The following is a 21784-nucleotide window of genomic DNA, read 5'->3' on the forward strand; positions in this document are numbered from 1 at the left end:
ACCCTACCCAGTTGCCAACATCAGATACCTAGGGACCAGGTCTGACTAGGTCACGTCCCAGTTCCAGAAGTTCCAGATACTTCTCTGTCATTTCTCCTCACCCGGTTCCTTATTACATTGCTGGGCGTGTGAGACATATTTCCTTTTCCCACACACTGTGCTCACACATGCCATAACTTCTCCTAAATATATCTTCATCTCCATTTCTTAGAGTCCCCAATGCCCTGCAAAGTTTCTTGAGGCCTTTCCTAATCTCATCTGCTGTTGTGATTTCCTCCCTGAAACTACTTTGCATTTAGTTATTTTGTCTATATTTAATTTCTATGTGTGTATGAATTTGTAAGTTCCTTGAGAGCCCATTCCAGTTGGGTTTGTGCATTCCCAATACTCTGCACAGAATGGGAGTCTAATAAGTGCTGATAGATTTATTGAGTCTTATATTTCTCTTTATCTCTACAGCTCTGCCCCTTCCTAAAAGCAGGAAGAACTTAAGAGGAAGAAAAAGAAAAATGGTTCCTATGATCTTGACAGCTGGAGCTCTGGAGGTGAGTTTTCCCCATGGGCAGTCGCCACACTGGCCTGAGCCTTAGAGTGTGGACATGGAGCTTTAGAAATTGGAGCTATCCTAGATTTGGAGAGAGAAAGAAGGGTAAGGATCATAAAGTCCAGCTACCCCATTTTACAGGAGAGAAACCTAAGGCCATAAATGGGCCAGGGACTTTTCCTAGTCCCATAGCCAGGAAACAGGAAAAACTGGCCTGGTGAAGAGACTCAGAGGGAAATTGGCTCTCCAGGGGAAGTGAGCCTCTCCAGAGGTATGGCACCAGCAGCTCCCCATTCCCCTGCAGCTTCCACCCCACACTTCCTAGAGACTTGTGCAGTTCTGGGCAGAGCAGCCAATAGAGGTTTCTAAATGGTTCCTTTCAGTCTGAGATGACCTGCCCAATATGAGCCAATGTAGCAGTTTCCTGGGAGTTAATGGGTTTAGACTTTCCGTGCTTTCTGCTGATGTTTATGATGATTTGTAAAGGACTTTCAATTGATTTTTCCAGTTGATCATGAAAAATAGGTAATTTTGGGACATTCTCAGATTTTCCCTCTAATAACTCTTTTGTGCTTGGGGCACTGAGGGATTGGACTAGAGGTGCTGGTGGGTTAGGCAGCTGGCATCAGGATTAGCCCTTAATGAAAAAGCTCAGATTATGGAGCAGAGGATGTGATGTCAAGAAAAGCCTTGGAGAGAAACCAGAGCCCAGGGTTAGGCAAGATGGGTCAGGGAGTGGGGGGTGGAGGAGGGGAGGAGAGAGGAAGGGATGGGAAGTGAGAATAAATTAGAATGTAATGTGGTCAAAGAACTGGATCTGGGATTAGGTGGGGGCCTCAAGTCCCCTAGGACCATCCTCAGATCCTGTTGCTATGGATCCAAGGTCAGGAGAAGTTTAAAAACTCCCACCAAGTTGGGTTTCCTGCACGGATTTGGGCTGGCTTGTGGGAGGACACAGGCTGGTGGCTGGTGATCTGCCTGGCCAGGAGGAATGCTCGACTTGGCTACTGAGTTCACAGACCCTTTGGGACACATTGAGGATTGTTGTTTGGTTCTGTGATTCAAAAGTGAATATGAACGGGGATATCCAGGAAGTGTAGTCTGCTGCTGACAATTTGTGCCCACTGCACACCTCTCCTCCCAGGGAATGGGAGGGACAGTCTGGGGAAGTCCATGTGTATGTGCTGTTTCAGGAATTGGTAACGTTCCACGATGTGGCCGTGGACTTCTCCTGGGAGGAATGGGGGCACCTGGGCCCTTCTCAGAAGGAGCTTTACCGGGAGGTGATGCTGGAGAACTACAGGAACCTGGTCTGCCTGGGTAAGGATCCTGGGGCCCAGACTCTGGCCCCTCGAGGGTCTTTGCTTCCTCCCTTCGGCTCTGCTGGGGAGTGCTATCGGGGTTGGACAGTGATTGTGTACCATAGTACGTTATACCCAGGACAGAGAAGAGAGGGCAAGAGAAGCCTCCATGCTCTGGGTGGGGACGTCAAACCTACTCTGTGAGTTCTTCCCCACCTCTCTGTTAGGAACGCAGGGAAGATCAGCCCCCAGAGAGGGGGAAGTAGAGCCCTCTGGGTGGAGGATTAAAGTTTCCAGAGTAAAGTGGGGTCAGCTGGCATTCTGTGCGGCTCTGACTCCTGCACTTTCCTGTTTCCAATGAGCAGGACTTGCCGTGTCCAAACCAGCCGTGATCTCCCAGTTGGAGCAGGGGGAGGCACCTTGGACGCCCGAGGGAGGAGGCCCAAGATGCAGGTGTGCAGGTGAGTGAGGGACACCGGCAGGCGAGGCTTGTGTGACCTGGCCAACACACTGACCCCTGTTTGCCCCAGTTTCCACAAATAAAATAATCTGGAGAAGGAAATCCAGACTGACTCCAGTGTCTTTGCCAAGAAAGCCCCAAATTGGGATGTGAAGAGTCAGCCCCGATTGAAATAATACAACCCAGAGGCCAGTGGTTGGACCCAAGCGTTGTCCCTGACCTTTGGGAGTGGTTTTGCTGAGGAGGCCTTCGGTAGCTGTCCATGGTGCCCTGGCTACCGGCCTAGAAGCCTGATCCAGGGGCAGAACTTAGTAGTCTCAGCCTGGATTGTCCTGTTGCTGACAGCTTCCCCTGCCTTTCCTTTGTGGCCTTTGCCTTTGCAAATGTAAAGGGTTCAAGGCGGTGTTTCTGGGATGGCATCTCTTTTTTGGAGAAACGCTTGTTCATTTTACACATCCCTGTCAAGTCTTTAAAGATCTTGAATGTTGATTTCTGGTCGAGACCATGTTTTCCTGTGTCCCTTTTTTATGCCGATAAATAAGTTTTGGTTTTGCCAGCTCTCTTTGGTTTGCAGCACTAGTAATAACCAGCATTTGTGAGCACTTCGATCCTTATAAGGTTCATCACAGGCATGATGTCGCTTGATGGTCAAAACAGCTCTGAGATCGGTCCTCTTGTTATTTCCATTTTGTAGACGAGCAATCTGAGGCCCAGAACGTTAAGTGACCAAGGTCACACATCCAGTGTGGTCATTGGTGAGATTGGAACTTGAACCAATAGCAAAATGTCCTCTTTCCCATGGTATTCTATTTAGGAAGCCTTTATTAAGCACCTTTTGTGTGCCAGGCTGACTGTCTTAGCTGGGGCATAACTAGTCAAAAACAGAGTTGGCCACTGGGAAGACTTGGGAGTTGAGGGAGTCAAAGTGGAGTGAAGACTGAGGAGGCTCTGGCTGGTGACCGAGCTCCTTCTTGGGTCCATAGGCCCGAGGTTCTGTGGTCTTTGGTGGAGGTCCAGAGACCGAGGAGGCTCTGGTCGAGGGCCGGTGACTGAGTTCCTTCTTGGGTCCATGGGCCCGAGGCTCCATGGTCTTTGGTGGAGGTCCAGAGACCGAGGAGGCTCTGGCCAAGGGCTGGTAACTGAGTTCCTTCTTGGGTCCATGGGCCTGAGGCTCCATGGTCTTTGGTCCATTTGAGAGCATGAGAAATGGGATTCTGAAGCCGGAGGAAAAGGGGAGGGGGTCTGGGCAGAGGGAGCGAGGATGAAAACTATTTAGGGTTGAACTGAGGCAGAGAGAAGTAGCTCGATGGCTTTGAAGCCGTGCTTGGGCAAGCCAAGCCATTATCTCGCTTTGCCTTCACGACAGCGTGGGAGGCAAGTCCTCTCATCAGCTCCAGTTCACTGATGAGGAGCTGGCCTGAGTCGGTGACACAGCTAGTAAGCCTCTAGGTTAGATTTGGATCCTTCTTTCTTCAAACCCTGGGTTTTCTGCCCACAAAGTGAGCTTGTCATCATCAGGGAGGGAACTTCAGGGCTGAGGTGGTGAAGGGAGCAGCGTTCCAGTGAATTCTGGAGCATCTCTATAAGAGGCTGAAGGAAAGGAAGGCGATGTCCCTGGGAATGGGAGGGTGCCCTGAGGAGGGACGAGGCAGAAGCCCCAGCACAGACTCTGGGTTGGATTGGGTTAGACAGAAGGGAGTGACTGGGAACTAGTCTCCTCCACAAAGGCAGAATATGGCCCAGGAGCCAGTGTTCATGGCCGTAAGGGTCTGAGGAAAGAAATGAGAAAGAATTTGTGCTTCAGTTTGAGCTGGAAGGACACGCCGGAGAAGGGAGCTGCTCCGCCAGCCGCTGGGAGCCCTTGGCCTCTGCTGTTTTCGGTGGGTGGGATGACCTTCCGGAGTAGGTAGAGAGTATTTCGGACCCAGCCATAACCGCTTACAGGCTGTGTCACTCTGGGGGGAGGGGTCCCCTTAATTTTCGTGTGCCTTAATCCACTGAAGAAGAAGGGCTGCTGGGCGGTCAGAACTCTGGGGCTAGTGTCTGGAAAACTCGCCTTGCAGAGTCCAGATGGAGCCTCAGACACCAACCGGCCCTGGACCCGTCTCAGCCCCATCCGCCTTAGCATCTTGTATGTAAAGGAGCCGGAGGAGGAACCGTGCTGGAGTCCTTGCCAAGAACCCCCCAAACGGGCTCGGGAGGAGTTCTGACTGAAACGTCACCGGGAGAAGAAATGCCCCGAGCTCCAGTTTCTTCTCCAGGAAAACTCCACGGATGGAATTGGCGTGCTTCAGGAGGAACCCGAATGTCATGGTGGCGGGGCCTCCCGGGGAGATGGTCGGTCTCTTTGGAGCTCCCCAAGGAGCTGGCTGACTGTAACTGGGTGTGTTCTAAGGGGTCTCCTTTGTGGTTTTGAGTAGAACGGCTTGGGTGGTGAGGTCTCGTCTAACACTGAAATTCTAGGATTCCGAGGAGATCTCGTGGAATGATCCAGAACAGAAGTGATAATCCCGGTTGGAGAGGCAGGAGACGCGGAGAGGTGTTGGTGCAGCTGGGAACTGACCCAGCCTGTGTGGAGAGTCCCCTACAACAGTGTCCGAGCATCCAGTTCCTTTGATTCTTAGATCCCATTCCTGAGCATATACGCTAACGGAGGCAAAGTAGAAAAATTCTGTCCCATAGACCAAAGCATTTATACTTCCTGGTAGCAAAAGCTTGATGAGGAAAAGAGTTGCCCGTCGTTTGAAGAATGACTGAAGACATTCAGGTCCGTGAAGATAACAGAGTGTTTCTTTGCTCGTAGAAGCCGTAAGCGATTTGGAAAATCTTGGGAAGACTTCTTGTGAACTCAGGGAAAGTGACGTAGGCAGGAGCAGGAAACAACATTCACCTTGGCTGCAGCAGTGCCAAGGGAAAGCCCAGTGACTTCCCGGAGTGAGTTAGCGCAGCCCCCTGCGGTGTGCAGACTTTGGGGACACCACAGCGGGTTAGGGCGCGTTCAGTTGTTCTGGTGATTTGTCTCGTTGAACTGCTTTCCCCCCATTTTTGTGCTTTTTTTAAAGGCTTGGCTCCAAAAATCACCCCGAAGGACTAAAAGAGAAACTGAGGAGAGCTCTGAGCCCTGTACCAAGGGACCTGGCCCCCTCTAATGGAGTGGGCCCCCGAGATGCCCCTCCAGCCTGTGCCTTCCCTTTCTAAGCCAGACTTCTCACCCGGACATCCTGAGGAGGCCCCCAGAGCACAGCATCCCAGTGGTCGACGTATGGAGCAGGGCCAGGCATTTCTGCTGACCAGATGGTCCCCAACTGGACGGGCTCCTCGGGCTGGGCTACAAGCTCCGGATGTAGTCCCAGAACCTGTTGGGCAGGCATCCCGTACCCTGGCCCCCAAGCTTGGTTTGGACATGGAGATGGCGCCAAACCGGCGGAGAGGTGCGGGTCAGCAGCTCGTGGCTGCACAAGCGAGCTCCACGGCTGGTACGCAGGGAGTGAACGCTGCACTCTCACTGGGTCCTTCTGTTAGAACCCGTACGCCTCTGTGACTTCCACAGGGTCGGGTCAATACTTTGCTCTCACATACCTGTTATGAGATGACTAACCGTGTGTAACTAGGTGAGTGTAGCAAAATAATGGCTAGTAATCATTACCCCTTATCATAAGGAACTAACTAATACTGCTTAAAGTTTGAGTACAGGTTCTCACTCTTCTCTCTCGTGGGGTCAGTATACATTGGGAAATTTGTAGTAAGGCAAAGATAAAAGGTATGAATAAAAAATTATTTGGGTTAGTGGGATTAAAAAAATAAAGAACAGAATGATGATCGAACATAGAAGGTGTAAAAAGTGGCAAAAAATCAATCCAATTTGGCACATCCCCCGCCCAGTCATCTTGTGTCCTGGGTGGCTGTGGGGAACTCTCGGAGGCATGCCAGATGGTCCTCATTCTTTAAGAGACTTAAACATCTTTCTTCTGAATCTTTCTGGTACTTTTCTTTATTCTCAGCCTTCTCTTGCTGTATTTAGAGCTAAGATATTGAAATTCCCAAGTGATTCCTGTCTTCCAAGAAGACTCTCAACCACTAATTTTACAACATATTGGTTTTCTTTGCCTCCTAATTATGGAGGATTCCCAAAGGCTCTTGAGAGGGACTTAGGCCTCTAGGGTTTTGCGATCCAGATAAAAAGATGAGACATACAGAGTCATAGAAAGCCTCAGTTAACAATGATGATCCCTACATGCTTTTGGCCAAAATTATGGTCAATTCCTTAGAAAAGTAAAAGATTTTATTCAGTCGTTTCAATAATGTCTCACTTTTGACAAAGATACTGGAGTAGTGTTCCATTTCCTTCTCCAGCTCATTCTACAGATGAGGAAACTGAGGTAGAGTTAAGTGACTTGCAGGGTCTCACTGTGGATTTATACTCAGGCCTTCCTGACTCCAAGCCCAATGTTCCATCCCATGCTCCCAGTAAGAGAAGGCAGCATTTAATGAAATCTGGAAGGAATGGAGATGGTGCTGTAGAAGGAGATTCGCCTTGTGGAACTGAATGGAAGGAAAGGCAGGGACTATGATGAAGGTCAAGGGATTGAAAATGGGCATGATTTTGTGCCAGTGAAGAGGAGTGCTTTGGGTGGGAATGTTGGGGTATTAAAGCAGCCAGGTCCGTTGTGTGACGTTGCCCCCAGTCTTATCCCTTTCCCCATTCCTTTGTTCCCTTTCCCTCCTTCCGACATAGATTTTCCTTATTCTTTGTGCCTTCTTTCCAGCTTCATTCCATCTTCAAAGTCTTGCCTCTTTCTCTGTTCCCTCTCATTATGTCATTGAGAAATAATTCACTCTTAAACTCTGCCCTGTGAAGTAACTAAGCTTCAGCATGTGTGCCCATTCCAGTCACACGCTGAGTTGGGCCCAGGAGCCTGGTCCCTTCTAGTGGGCTTGGGGGGACAATTTTAGGCTTGTGGAGAGTGTGGGAAAGGCTGACAGACCCATGCTTCTCTTTTGTGTTCCTGAACCTCCAGAAGGCGGCTCTGATTAGTGAGGACTCTGAATCAGAGCTTCAGGGAAAGTGAAGAGCAGTTCCACTTCAGAAATGGCTCTAATCAAGGGCATTCTTATTTATCCTGCCTTTTTGAAGTTTGACTGCTTTCTGGAGGGTGCAGGAGAGAACTCTCTCTACTTAGCATATCCTTGATCCATAGCAAAGCTAAATAAATGCTTCATGTTGTTCCTGTGGCAATGGGTACAGGGATCTTGACATATTTTCTTTATTTCAGACCGAAAGATTAGGACTGAAATCCCAAAGCTGGGCCGTTCCACAGATCTCTCATCCCAGGAAAGACTCCCAAGGGATTGCACCGGGATCTCCAAGTCGGGAGAGTCCTTTGAATGTGATGCCAGGTTAGAAAGTCAGCAGAGCCATGCGGGGAAATGTGCTCAACAAGTAAATGTCGCCCAAAGGAACTCTTCAAATTCATTGAGGGGCCATGAATGTAATGAATGGGGCAGAAACTTCAATCTGGGGCCAGTCTCTTCTCAACAGGGAGAATCAATAGCAGAGAGTCTCCATCCGTGTGACAGACACAGAAAGAGCTTCAGACTAAATTCATCCTTAAGTAAATGCAATGAAAATTGCTCAAAGAAGACGTATTCTAGGTATGATGAATGTGAGAAGGCCTTCAGTTGTAATTCTGATTTTACTGAATATCATAGCATTCATACTGGGGAGAAACCTTGTGAATGTAATGAATGTAAAAATACCACATGCTACAGCTCATCCATTATTTCAAAGCAAAAAAATCATGCTCAAAAGAAACTGACTAAGTCTGATAAGTGTGAAGTCATTAACCATCAGAAGATTAATCCTAGAGAGAAAACTTATGAATGTCATGACTGTGGGAGGACTTTTGCTAAGAGCACACATCTTGCTCGACACAAGAGGCGTCATTCTGGGGAGAAACCTTATGAATGCAATCAGTGTGGGAAGACCTTCAGCCGTAGTGCATATCTTACTGAACATCAGAGAACTCACACTGGAGAGAAACCTTTTGAGTGTACTGAGTGTGGGAAGTCCTTCATCCGAGGCACTTACCTCACCCTACATCAGAGAACTCACACTGGAGAAAAGCCTTACGAGTGTCACGAATGTGGAAAGGCCTTTCCCCAGAGCATACAGCTCCTTGGACATCAGAGAATTCACACAGGAGAAAAACCTTACGAATGTAATTACTGTGGGAAGACATTTAGACATAGCTCCTCCCTTAATTCCCATCATAGAGTTCATACAGGAGAAAAACCCTATGAATGTCAGGAGTGTGGGAAGGCCTTCAAACACAGCTCTTCCCTTACTTACCATCACAGGATTCACACTGGAGAGAAACCATATGAATGTAAAGACTGTGGGAAGACCTTCCCCCAGAGCATACAACTGATTGGACATCAGAGAATTCACACGGGGGAGAAGCCTTACGAATGTAATGAATGTGGGAAGGCCTTTAGCCGGAAAACGCAGCTTACCCGACATCAGCGAATTCATACTGGAAACAAACCTTATGAATGTAGTGCGTGTGGGAAGGCCTTTTGCCAAAAGACCCAACTCACTAAACATCAGCGAATTCACACTGGAGAGAAGCCATACGAATGTCATGAATGTGGCAAGTCCTTCCGCCAAAGGTCACATCTTACTTACCATCAGAGAATTCACACTGGAGACAGTCTTTGTGAATACAGTGAAAGGAAAAAAGAGTTTGGTCACACACTTTTCTGAAAATTTTAAACTACAAACTTAAAGGAGACTAGATTCAATAATTATCTTACTTCCCCAAACACTTATTCCACAGTCTTCTCATGTTGCCAGCTTCCTCTTTTTTTGTGTGTGTGTAGAATTATAGCAGATAACTTTGTTCCATTTTTTTCAGTTATGATCTCACTAATTTATCTTGTTCTCTTGTTCCCAGCCTTCCCCATCCCCTTTTCGTTCCATCATGTTTGTTTAATCTATAGAGTGCTGAATTTGATATCTTGGAGATCTTAAGGTAAAATTCTATTCCCAATATCTACCAAGGTACTATTTTTTTAGTTACCTCATCTCAGAAGTAGAGATAAAAATGCTTCTAATACTTATTTCACATTGTGACTGTGATTGTCACATGAACTACACAATATATGTCAAAGCATTTTCCAAATTTTAAAAGGCCATAAATGTATAAGCTGTATAAATGTCAGCTGTTATGATTATGATTTTTCCTCTCTAGATCATTTGCAGCTGCTCACAAACATGGTCTCCCCCAAAACAACCTTAGTCATCTTTTCACCTGTTATTTGCTCTTTCCACTTAGCATCTGAAACTCTTCTCTTTTTTTTTCTACAATACTGCTTCAAAAAATTTCTCTACTCAGGCAGGATCTCTGGTTCCTTTCACTTACTATTTAAATGCTTTATAGTTTATTTGCTAAACCACTTGACTGATCTTGTTCTCATAGAAATTATCAGTCACTTCCTAATGAACAATGTCCCTCCCTTCTCCTTAGTCCTGCTAGGACTGCTTGGAAAGGAAGAAATATGATTCCTACATGTATCAAGGCCTTTTGGATTCTGATTGGATTTGTGGAATAGCTCAGTCAACCTCAGTGTACTTGAATCATTGTTTTATATTTGGTTTTTATCCTTCTGGACATTATACCAATCTAGGAAGTCTGTTGAATAATTTATTCCTTATTAATAAGTTTACAGTCTTAGTAATAGGGGTGAATCTCCATTTTACTCAATATTATTACCCTCTTTGATAGTAATTATTTATAACATATTTAAATATATATAAAATTGCTGAATTATGTGTGTGTATACATATGTATAATTTATTACCAAATGGAATCAATAAACATAAGACCAAACTTAAATGTTATTTCTTCTTAAAGTGTTTTTGAATGACTTGGACAATAATATAGTTTCGTAAAATTAATGAATTCTTTCTCCCCCCAAATGATTTGCTTCTAGTAGTATGTAACTTATTGATCTTGTCCCACAATGAATTTCTTTGTCATATTCCGATTGATTAGTTTTCAATTGTCCAATTTTTATTAATGCTTTCTGTTTTTAATACCACAGTCACGTTCTGATGTAGCTTACTCCACATTCTTTTCTAATCTTAATTCAGTGGTTCTCTAAATTTTTTATTGTTAGGATCTCTTTATTCTCTTATAAGTTATTGAGGACCCCAAAGAGTTTTTGTTTATTGAATCATATCTATTGATATTTACCATGTTATATATTAGATTACTTGCCATCTATGGAAGGGAGGGGGGAAAAATTTGGAATACAAGGTTTAACAAGGGAAAATGTTAAAAATTATCTGTGTATATGTTTTGAAAATAAAAAGCTTTAATTAAGAAAGATAATTACCATGTTATAAATTAAAACAGCATTTTAATCAATTCATTTAAAATTATTTGTTTAAAAGTAGTTCATTTAAATTCATTCAAATTCAATAATGAACTTATTACATGTTAACATTTTTATGGAAACTATTTTCCAAAGCAAAAAAAAAAAAAAAAAAAAAAAAAGGGCAAGAAAAATGGCATTTTCCATTTTTGCAAATGTTAATTGCAAATTGTTTTTGTATCATCTGTTTGCAAATACCAATACAGCTGTTCCACGAAAAACCATGAAATGTAAACAAATTAACACTTTGAATACTTCTGAACTACTTTTGTTATAAGCATTCACAGAAGATTTTCACTAATTAGTTGATAATAATAATAAGAAAAACCGCAAATCCAGCTGTATCTGTAGATTCATCCATCTATAAGGTAAAGTACCAGCCTATAATGAGATATCAACTCAGTTTTCCTGGTTATAGGAAGCAGGCATAATGGCCAGGCCAAAAAGCATCCTTGTTATGGTTAAAGTCAGCTGGAGGGGGGGGAGGGGGCCGGATAGCCACCTGACGACCCCATGGATCAGGATCCTGAATAGTGCGAGTTTTGGAACAAGGACTTTTCAGAAGCTCAGCCGGTGGCCCGCTCTTGCTCTCGGGTGGAAGCTGACTTTTATCCACTTAGATTTCTGAGTAGACTCGGTGTGGACACTGCTCTGTTCAGTTGTCTGGGACTCCATTGTTCAGTGTGCTGTGAGTGCAGCTGGTGGGTTGTGGGGGGTTCTGGGGAGCTTGATGGTCTGCAAGGTTCTTTATAAATACGGCCTCATTTTCTATTCCAAACAGCATCGAGAAGTAGGGGCTGTTTCGCCAATTGAGGAAAGAGACTAAGCAAAGCTGGCTGATTTGCCAAGTATGAAACAATTCATAGTTGTCTGAGGGCAGACTTGAACTTGGCTTTTTCTGTCTCCAGCTCCAGTGTTTTCTCAGTCTGCAGAGACTTTACCCTCAAGGGACTTTATTGTTTAGGTCAAAGCTTCTTAAAGGGTGATGCGGCCTGGGATAGCGGAAACATTTCCCAGGCAAAAAGGGGCCAAGTCCAAGAATCCCTGGTATAATGGGGGCTTAGCCCTTTGGTATTGACCCGGCTCAGGGCAGAGAAAGTCCCCACGGTGGGCCGTGAAATCGGGCCTGAAGTCCAGGATTTGGGACCGGCTCATCTCCGGCCCATTGGAGCGGCGGGCTCTGGTTACCAGAGGTGAGTACCTCTTGGCCAGGGACCCCTTCTTTGTTCTCATTTGCTTTTCAAGTCTTTGACCTTGAAGGTGTCTGTGGCCACGGGCTCTGGCAAAGGTCTGAAAACTCACCTTAGACTGTGGTTCTGTCAGGGGCCATCATTTTCAGCGGGACCGGATTATCAGTTTATTGTAGAACCCCTGCAGGGGGTCGCTCCCAGCCTTCAGCTCCTGAGACTTGCAGTTGATTATGCAGACTTCCCTGGCCTTAGACTGCCTGGGGCCTGCGATTCTTCCCCCCAGACTTAGACAAACAGGGCTGCTCCTTGTGAGAGCTGGCCAGGGGCAGGTGGCGCAGAGGGCCCCCTCACCCCCTTGTCCCCATGGAGGAACCAGCCACAGCCTGAAGGCTCAGAGAAGCCCCCTCCCTGGAGTCAGTGTCCTGGGAAGTAGCTTGGGAAGGAGGAAAGTGCTGGTGCGGGAAAACAAATGCTCCATTTCTGAGACTTACTCTCAGATTTACTAAGGGTTTGTCTATTTTGTTGGTTTTTTCATAGAACCAACTCTTAGCTTTATTAATTAATTCAATAGTTTTTTTTACTTTCAATTTTATTGATCTCTCCTTTTATTTTTAGAATTTCAAGTTTAGCGTTTGACTGGGGGTTTTTAATTTGTTCCTTTTCTAGCATTTTTAGTTGCAAGCCCAATTCACTGACCTCCTCTTTCTCTATTTTATGCAAATAGGCCTCTAGAGATATGAAATCTCCCCTTATTACCGCTTTGGCTGCATCCCATACATTTTGGTATGATGTCTCATTATTGTCATTTTCTTGGGTGAAGTTATTAATTATGTCTATGATTTGCTGTTTCACCCAATCATTCTTTAGTATGAGATTATTTAGTTTCCAATTATTTATTGGTCTACTTTCCCCTGGCTTTTTGTTGAATGTAATTTTCATTGCATCGTGGTCTGAAAAGGATGCATTTACTATTTCTGCCTTACTGCATTTGAGTTTGAGGTTTTTATGTCCTAATATATGGTCAATTTTTGTATAGGTTCCAGGAACTGCTGAAAAGAAAGTGTACTCCTTTCCGTCTCCATTTTGTTTTCTCCAGAGATCTATCATATCTAATTTTTCTATTATTCTATTTACCTCTTTGACTTCTTTCTTATTTATTTTGTGGTTTGATTTATCTAATTCTGAGAGTGCAAGGTTGAGATCTCCCACTATTATAGTTTTGCTGTCTATTTCTTCTTGCAGCTCTCTTAATTTCTCTTTTAAGAATTTAGATGCTACACCACTTGGTGCATATATGTTTAATATAGATATTGCTTCATTATCCATGCCTCCCTTTAGCAAGATATAGTGCCCTTCCTTATCTCTTTTAATTAGATCAATTTTTGCTTTTGCTTGATCTGAGATCAGGATGGCTACCCCTGCTTTTTTGACTTCACCTGAAGCATAGTAGATTTTGCTCCAACCTTTTACCTTTACTCTGCCTTTATCTCCCTGCTTCAGGTGTGTTTCCTGTAAACAACATACTGTAGGATTCTGGCTTTTAATCCATTCTGCTAATTGCTTCCTCTTTATGGGGGAGTTTACCCCGTTCACATTTATGGTTAAAATGACCAATTCTATATTACTTGCCATCTTGTTAACCCCTGTTTATGCTTTTCTCCCTTCTTTCCCCCTTACCTCCCTTCCCAGTATTAAGCTTGTGAGCCCACTTGCTTCTCACAGCCCTCCCTCTTTAGTATCCCTCTCCCCGCCTTAGAGTTCCTCTCCCTATCTTACCCCTTTCCCTCACAGTTTCCATATTCCCTTCCACTTAGCTTATTCCTTCCCTTTTCACTTTTCCCTTCTCACTTTTCAATGAGGTGGGGGAAGTTTCACCATAAATTGAATATGTCTAAAATTTTTCTCTTAAAGCCAATTCTGAAGGCAGTAAGATACCCACTACATTTATCCCCCTCCATTCTTTCTCTCAGATATAATAGGTTTTCTTTGCCTCTTCATGAGATGTAGTACCCCCAATTTACCCTTTTTCTGGTGCAATGTCCTTTCCACATCTAGTTTCTAGGACAAGGTATACATGTATTCTTTATACATCTTTATAGCAAAAATATAGTTCCCAAGATTTATTTTTACCTTTTTAGGTTTCTCTTGAGTTCTATATTTGTAGATCAAACTTTTTGTTAAGTTCTGGCTTTTTCATCAAAAATAGGTGAAATTCGCTTATTTTGTTGAATGTCCATCTTCTTTCCTGGAAAAAGATGCTCATTCTGGCTGGGTAAATTATTTTTGGTTGCATACCAAGTTCTTTAGCCTTTTGGAATACCATATTTCAGGGCCTTCAATCTTTTAGTGCGGATGCTGCTAGATCCTGGGTGATCCTTATTGTGGCTCCTCTATATTTGAATTGGGTTTTTCTAGCTGCTTGCAGTATTTTTTCCTTCGTCTGAGGGTTCTGGCATTTGGCCACTATATTTCTTGGTGTTTTGATTTTAGGATCCCTTTCAATAGGGGATCAATGAATTCTTTCAATGTCTATTTTACCCTCTGTTTCTATGACTTCTGGGCAGTTCTCTTTGATTATTTCCTGGAAAATAGTGTCCAGGCTCTTTTTTTCATCATACTTTTCTGGGAATTCAGTAATTCTCAGATTGTCTCTCCTGGATCTATTTTCCAGATTTGTTGTTTTCCCAAGAAGGTATTTCACATTCTTTTAAATTATTTGATTTTTTTGGTTTTCCTTGACTGATTCTTCTTGTCTCCTCGAGTCATTCAATTCCATTTGTTCAATTCTGATTTTCAGTGAAGTATTTCCTTCACTCATTTTTAAATATCTTTTTCTAATTGTCCACTTGAGTTCTTTTGTTCTATGGAATTGTTTTCCATTATGCCAATTTTATTTTTTAGAGAGCTATTTTCTGTTTCCAGTTCACTAATCCTATTTTTCAAGGATTTGATTTCTTTATCCACTCTCTCTTTAAATGAGTGGGATGACTTCTCCAAACTCTCTTGCCAAGCCTCCCTCTCCTTTTCTCATTTTTCTTCTAGCTCTCTTGTGAGAGCCCTTTTAATTACTTCTATGAGAGTCATCTGTACTGAGGAACAGATGATCTCCTCCTTTGGGGATTCACCTGGGAACAGTCTGTTTTTAGTCTCCTCAGGCTTTAGAGTGTGCTCTCTATCCATATAGAAGCTGTCAATGGTTAAGGTCCTTTTCAGTTTTTTGCTCATTTTGTCAGAGAAGAATCAAAGACAAACTAGCAAAGAAACAGAAGAAAAAACCCTTGAATGGAGGCTGCTTTCTTTGGGGGAGGGGCTGGGTGGTGTTACCCAGCTTCCTCTACAGACTGCGGGGGCAGCAGCGAGGCACTAGCAGGATTGTGCTGCCCCTGCGCTCTGAGAGTGTGCTGAGACACTGTGGGGGAAGGGTGGCCAGGTCCCGAGAGACTCCAGCTGTTGGGGGTTGTATTCTTCACCCCCGGTGTTTTTAGCTTCTCTGCTGGGCTGCTGAGGTGCTGCCAGGCCAAAGTATCCAATCCTGTAGCAAAGCTCCCCCCACAGAGATGGCTGAGATCACATCCCAGCCCGCTCCGGTCTGCTCGGCCTGGAGCTGCCTCCCGTGCTCTCGCTGCTGCTGCCTGCCCTCAGTCTGCGCTCGATCTAAAACTGTCCCTGCCCCCGAGCAAAAACAGGCCTTTCCTGGCAAATTTCAAGGATGTCTTCTCTTGGTAACTATTTGTAAGGTTTTTTTTTTTTTTCCATTCAAGCATTCAGAGACTTGTAATGAAATGGATTCTGAGAGAAAACACGGAACTTACACAGCTGTGTGCCTCCTCTCCGCCATATTGGCCAGAAGTCCCCCTCTGAGACTTACTCTCAGTGTTCTCTTGGGCAAGTCATGGACATGGAGCTCTGAGACAGGGGCACAGAGAAACAGGAAGCACAAACTCGGGCCCTGTAGCAGTTGGGGCTGCGCCAAAAGTCCAGGCCAGCTGTGGGGCAGGGTCTGGGCTGGCAGGGGGGTTTTTGTCCCACTTCCTCACTGACTGTATCACTGTGTAAAAACCATGGCTACCACCACCACTACTATAAGGTGCTCCGCAGTAGTAATCGGCCTCGTCCTCAGGCTGGATGTTGCTGATGGACAAGTAGCGATCGGCCCCAGAGCTGGAGCCCGAGAAGCGGTTGGGGACCCCTTCGCCCTTGCCTGCACTTCCACTGCTGGTGACATACATGAGGTACCGAGGGGCCTTTCCCGGGCTCTGCTGGTGCCAACCAATTCTATAATTGCTGTGCTGACTGCTGAGGGTGCAGGTGAGTCTGGCCGTGGCTCTCAGGGACACAGACATGGAGGGAGCCTGAGTTAGCACAAGTTCGGAGAAGGAACCTGCAAACACAGACAGACATTAATGTCCCAGCACAGGAGGGAGGGGGGGAGGTGCTTGGAGACCCTCAAAGGAGACCCTGGGACAGGGGGGAGGGAGCAGGACAAGCAGGGTCAGCCCTGACCTGAGCAGCAGGTGAGCAGGAGGAGGCAGACGAGAGGCCAGGCCATGGTGCAGGGGACCCCGAGAGCTCTGCTCCCCAGAGAGAACCAGCTGGGTCCGGGCTCTGCCAGGCCCCTCTTATCCTCTCCCTGTGAGCCTGGGATGGGGCTGGGAGGGGGCGGAGGCTGGATGCAAATCTGGGCCTTCTTAAGCAGCCCTGGGCCCTAAATCTGGGGTCACAGATCCCTTGGGGAAAGCCTGTATTTCATGGGGAAGGAATGGAACATCATCAGCCCTCAGCCCAGCTGAGAAGTCACCCATGAATGATCCCAGGGGGTCAGAGCAGCCACAGCCAGCTGGGCTCCTCCTGCCCCCATTGCCCATCCAGAGCTAATCCCACAGTGCCACCTAGTGGCTGCAGGCCACCCCAGCCTTGTAAGCAAACCTCAGGAGCCCCACAGCCAGAAGGAGACCCTTGCTTGCTGCCCCCTTGTTGGAATCTTTACAAACTGCTAACTCATTAGAGTTGATAGATTATTGATCTGCTCTTACAAGAAGATGTTTTGGGTCAGAACCTGAAACAAGGTACTAAGTAGAACTAATTGATGCAATGCTTGTGTTCACACCTTTACTCATCGGAGTTGACAAGTATGGGAGATTCATAAAGTAAACTTTGTAACTTTGTGAATTCACACCTTCCTTGAAGCTCTTAGGTCCAGAGAGCACTCTGGGAGAAAACCCATAATCCCTCTCTTATCCCACAATTCCTCTCTCTCGTATAAAAGAGACAGACAGAGACTCTCGGACAGATTTCAGCAGAGTTACGCCAGAAGCCCTCTCTCCGAGGCAAGAGAAATCCATTCCAGAATATTTCCACTTGGCTAGCTGGTGGCGGAAGGAGAGTTTTCAGAGGAAGAAGCTATGAGTCGAGAATTGAACGGGAGATTGAGAAGACTCTCTGTGGTGGCTGGGCTCCTGCACTCTCCCCACTGAGACCAAGCTGATCTGAAAGACTCGCCAGAAAGCTAGCCAAGCCCCAAGTGAAGGAGACAAGAAATTCATTCCATCTCTGTGCTGGCTGGAGGCTGAAGAAAGCAGAGGCAGAGGCTGAAGGACAAAACCTTTGATTTGGAGACATTCAGAGAGAGCTCTTGGAACCACGCAGAGAGAGAGACCTCAACTAACCAGGCTGCTTTGGAAGGAGAAAATAAACATTTGTATTTTTACCAGCTGGCTGCATTTGGGGTAATTATTGATCTGAACTGATACTAAGGCTGCCTCCAAGAAAACCTCCCCCTAGAAACCTGCACCTCTCCCCCAAGCAGTTAGCCTATCTGGTCCCTTCCATTCACCACTTTCTGGATCTCTCCACATCACCTGGCGATTATCTAAAGATAGTGGAGCTGCTCGCACTGGACACTGCTCTTCTGATGGATTATAAAACCTGTCTGCTGGAGCCAGTGCATCTTTATCAAAGATTAAAAAATTAATGGTATAGAGAACTAATTTTAGAAGTTCTCTAGGGTTACCTGTGGTTCATCATAGTTTGGGTATGACCACCCTATGTGGGACCCCCAAGAGAGAACCTTCTTATACTATTTTAAAGAAGAAAAAAGTCACCACATTTTGACACCCGAACAGGGACATTAAGACACTCCTCCAAAAACAAAAGAAAGGGGGAGCCTACAAGGGGGCATCTGTGCACTGGGCAATGGGATGATAACATTTTTTGAATATGTCTGTGTGTCCTCCATCACTCTTCAATCACATCTAATCAGCACATTCAATCAGCACATCTAATGGATTGGTAAATGAACATTACTTTTTTCTTTCTTTCTTTCTTTCTTTCTTTTTTTTTTGAGGCAATTGGGGTTAAGTAACCTGCCCAGGACCACACAGCTAGGAAGTGTTAAGTGTCTGAGGGCATATTTGAACTCAGGTCCTCCTGCCTTCAGGGCTGGTGCTCTATCCACTGCATCACACTACCCCACTAGCTGCCCTCTGCCCCGTCACTTTTCATGTATGTTGAAGAAAATGGAGCAGTCCTGCTGTCCCCAAGCATGTTTGGCCATAGCCAAGTTGGGGCCGTTGTCCCTTTCTGGGCAGGTGTTCACCCGTCTCTGTGATCTGTGGCCCCACATCTGTCCTGGAGCCTCTGCCCAGCTCTAGGGATGGCCCCTGTTTTCTTCTGGCCTTTCCAGCCCTTTCAGCATCTTTCCTCAGGTTCTCCTGGAGTTTCCCCAAAGACAGGATGTCCTCGGCCCCAGCAGAGAGTTCGTGTCCCCAGTTCCCTCAGTCCTGGCAGGTGACGGGGCCACAAGGAGACTGGGGACACAAGTGCAAGTGCAGAGACTCCCATGGGGGTCTATCCCTAAAGGTCCCTAACAACCTCCCTAGAGTCCTTTATCCTCCCCTACATTTGTTTTTGATTCTTTGTTTCAGTTCTTTTCATTTACATGTTGCCATCATTGTGCATATCATTTTTGTGGCCCTGATTACTTCATTTTGCTGCATTTGCTTTTGATCCTTTGTTTCAGTTCTTTTCATTTACACTGTTGCCATCATTGTGCATATCATTTTTGTGGTTCTGACTATTTCATTTTGCTACATTTGCTTTTGATTTTTTGGTTCAGTTCTTCTCATTTACACTGTTGCCACCATTGTCCATATTGTTTTTACAGCTCTGATTACTTCACTCTGCATCAGGTCATATAGGGCTTTCCATAATGTTTTGTCCATCACATACAACATTTCTCCAGTGAACTAGTATTCTTTTTCATTAATACACTACAACTGATTTGGCCATTTTTCATTGTTTAGTATTTACTTTATTTCAAACCCTTAATTCTCCCAGAAAATGTGGATATCAACATTTTGGAGTCTATGGGGATATTTTTCTTATCAGAGTCCTTGATCAAAGTTCTTGTCAGGCCAGAATGCTGAACTGAAAGTGGTAAGGTAGATACACACAGAATAAAGGCAAAAGCCTGGAATAGGAAATGCTCTGCTTCAGCTGAAGTAATAAAGAGCAGGGGGTGAAATCCTAATCTCACACAAACCAAAAGCATAAATATGTAATGGGCCAGAATCTAGAGAAATGTACTTGAAACCAGGATTCTTACAACAAGGTATTAACTCAGTAGAATTAATAAGACAATGGTTATCTGGTTTAGCATGGAGTTCTCTAGTTCAATATGATTGATTTAATCCTACAACAAGGTGTTAACTCAATGGAATCGACAAGACAATATTTAAGTACATATACTTAGTACTTAGCATGACGATGTAATAATTCTACAGTTGATAGAATTGTAATAGAGTATTTAAACTGAGGACAAAAGTCAGCCAGAGAAACAATCCATCTTTGATCAGCCTCATGATGGCTCTCCTGCCTCCTGCATTTTGGGAGGGACCGGTTCAAACTGGGAGACTGAAGGAGACAATAAAGACTTTGGACTCTATTCCTGACCATTCTTGTGGTTATTACTCTGCTGAGACCAAGGCTGGTTCCCAGACCTCCAGAAAACCAGCTGGAATATTACAAAAATAGGTCTTATTAAAAGAGACAAGGAAAGAAACTTCATCTTACTAAAGGGTCCCCTAGACAATGGTGTGATGGTAATACTAATATTTTTGCAACAAGTGGTATAGCATCCAAATTCCTTTAGGAGAAATGAAGTGAGTTACAGGAAGAAATAAACAGCATAACTATGCTAGAAGGGAATTTCAACCCCCTCCCCCCTCTTGCATCTAGATAAATTTAACCACAAAATAAACAAGAAGTAAGTTAAGGAAGTGAGTAGAATTTTAGAAAAGTTAGATATGATAGACTTCTGGAAAAATTGAATGGAGAGAGAAAGAAATATACCTTTTTCTCAGCAGTACCTGCCACCGACACAAAAACTGACCACATATTAGGGCATAAAACCTCACACTCCAGCACAGAAAGGCAGAAATATTAAATGCATCATTTCCAGATCATGGTGTCATAAGAATTACATGTAATAAAGGAAAGATAGATTAAAAAACTGATTGGAAACTAATCAATCTAATTCTTAAGTATGAGTAGGTCAAACAACAAATCAGAAAAACAGTCATTTCATCCAAGAAAATAGCAGCAATAAAACAACATGCCAAAATTTATGGGATACAGCCAAAGCAGTCCTTATTTCTTTAAATCCTTACATGAATAAAATAAGGAAAATCAGTGTATTAGGCAGTTAATTTTAGAAATCTAGAAAAGTAACAAATTTTAAAACTCCAATTAAATGCTAACTTAAAAATTTTGAATGCCAAAGGAGAGATTAATAAAGCTAAAAGTAAGAAAATTATTGAACTTATAAATAAAGGTAAGATTTGATTTTATGATAAAAAGACATTATAATAGGTAAAACTTTGGTTTATTTGATTGCATAAAGAAAAAAAGAAAACCAAATTACCAGGATCGAAAAATGAAAAGGTTAAATTACTGCCAATAAATAGGAAATGAAAGCAACAATTAGTAGTTATTTTGTTCAACTGTGCCAGTATATCTGACAACATGATTGAAATGGCTGAAATGGAAATTACAAAAATATCAATTGTCCAAATTAGCAGAAAAGGAAGCAAAATACTTAAATAAACCCAGTTTAGGAAAAGAAATTGAACAAGTCAACAGTGAAGTCCCTAAGCAAAATTTTCCAGGGCTAGATATGTCACAAGTGAATTCCACCAAACATTTGAAGAATTAATTCCAAATACTCTCAAACTATTTGAACGAGTCTACCAAATTCCTTTTTTGACACAACTCTGATGCTGATTCCTAAACCGGAGTTCTTCGGGCGTCCCAAGGACCCCAAGGGATGAAGGAGAAGCATGTTTTAAGTCTGGAGAGAGAGAGAGGTCAGGAGACAGCAGCCACCAGAACTGTGGGCGCTGGTAACTGTCCTCGGAGGAGGGTGCTGGCAGAGGGAGAGCCTGGCAGTGCCAGTGGGCCCAGCTCCCCCTCCAGGATCAGTGTGGAAGAAGAAAGGGACAGAGCAGCCAGAGCTGCCAGGGGAGGCCAGGGAGGCTTCAGCCTTGTGGGGGAGTCCGGGCTCAGTGGAAGAACAGCTGGGGAGGAGGCAAAGTAGAGAGAGCAACAAGCCTGGAGAGCTGACAGAGGGATTGCCCGACAGCCGCCAGGCTCGGAGCCCTTACACAGGCTGTGCCCTATGGCCGGTGTGCTCCGCCTGCCCCCTCGGCTTCAGTCCCTCCCCAAGGCTCCCTGTCTGAGGAGCCTTTCCCCCCTCCCCACACAGACTCCCTCCACAGGGTCCTATCAGGGATCTGCACATTTCATTCTGTCTCCTCTGCCCTTAGGTTGTAAGTTCTTGGAAATCTGGGATGGTCAT

General features: G+C 44.8%; 1 protein-coding gene across 1 annotated transcript; it reads left to right on the plus strand.

Moving 5' to 3' along the window:
- The first annotated feature begins 463 nt into the window (after positions 1–463).
- Positions 464–10718, plus strand: LOC127545816 (zinc finger protein 883-like). The gene is made up of 4 exons (XM_051973322.1): positions 464–545; positions 1738–1864; positions 2211–2306; positions 7579–10718. Exons 1-4 carry the CDS (start codon positions 510–512, stop codon positions 9066–9068), a joined length of 1749 nt encoding a protein of 582 aa, XP_051829282.1. The 5' UTR covers positions 464–509; the 3' UTR covers positions 9069–10718.
- Positions 10719–21784: the final 11066 nt, after the last annotated feature.

The sequence above is a fragment of the Antechinus flavipes genome, chromosome 1, assembly GCF_016432865.1.
Source record: "Antechinus flavipes isolate AdamAnt ecotype Samford, QLD, Australia chromosome 1, AdamAnt_v2, whole genome shotgun sequence".
In the NCBI taxonomy this organism is placed as follows: domain Eukaryota; kingdom Metazoa; phylum Chordata; class Mammalia; order Dasyuromorphia; family Dasyuridae; genus Antechinus; species Antechinus flavipes.

Coding starts and splice junctions, on each gene's coding strand:
- LOC127545816 (XM_051973322.1), top strand. CDS start 510: ATGGTTCCTATGATCTTGACAGCTGGAGCTCTGGAG. Junction 1,865..2,210: donor CAGGAACCTGGTCTGCCTGG/GTAAGGATCCTG, acceptor TCCAATGAGCAG/GACTTGCCGTGTCCAAACCA. Junction 2,307..7,578: donor CCCAAGATGCAGGTGTGCAG/GTGAGTGAGGGA, acceptor TCTTTATTTCAG/ACCGAAAGATTAGGACTGAA.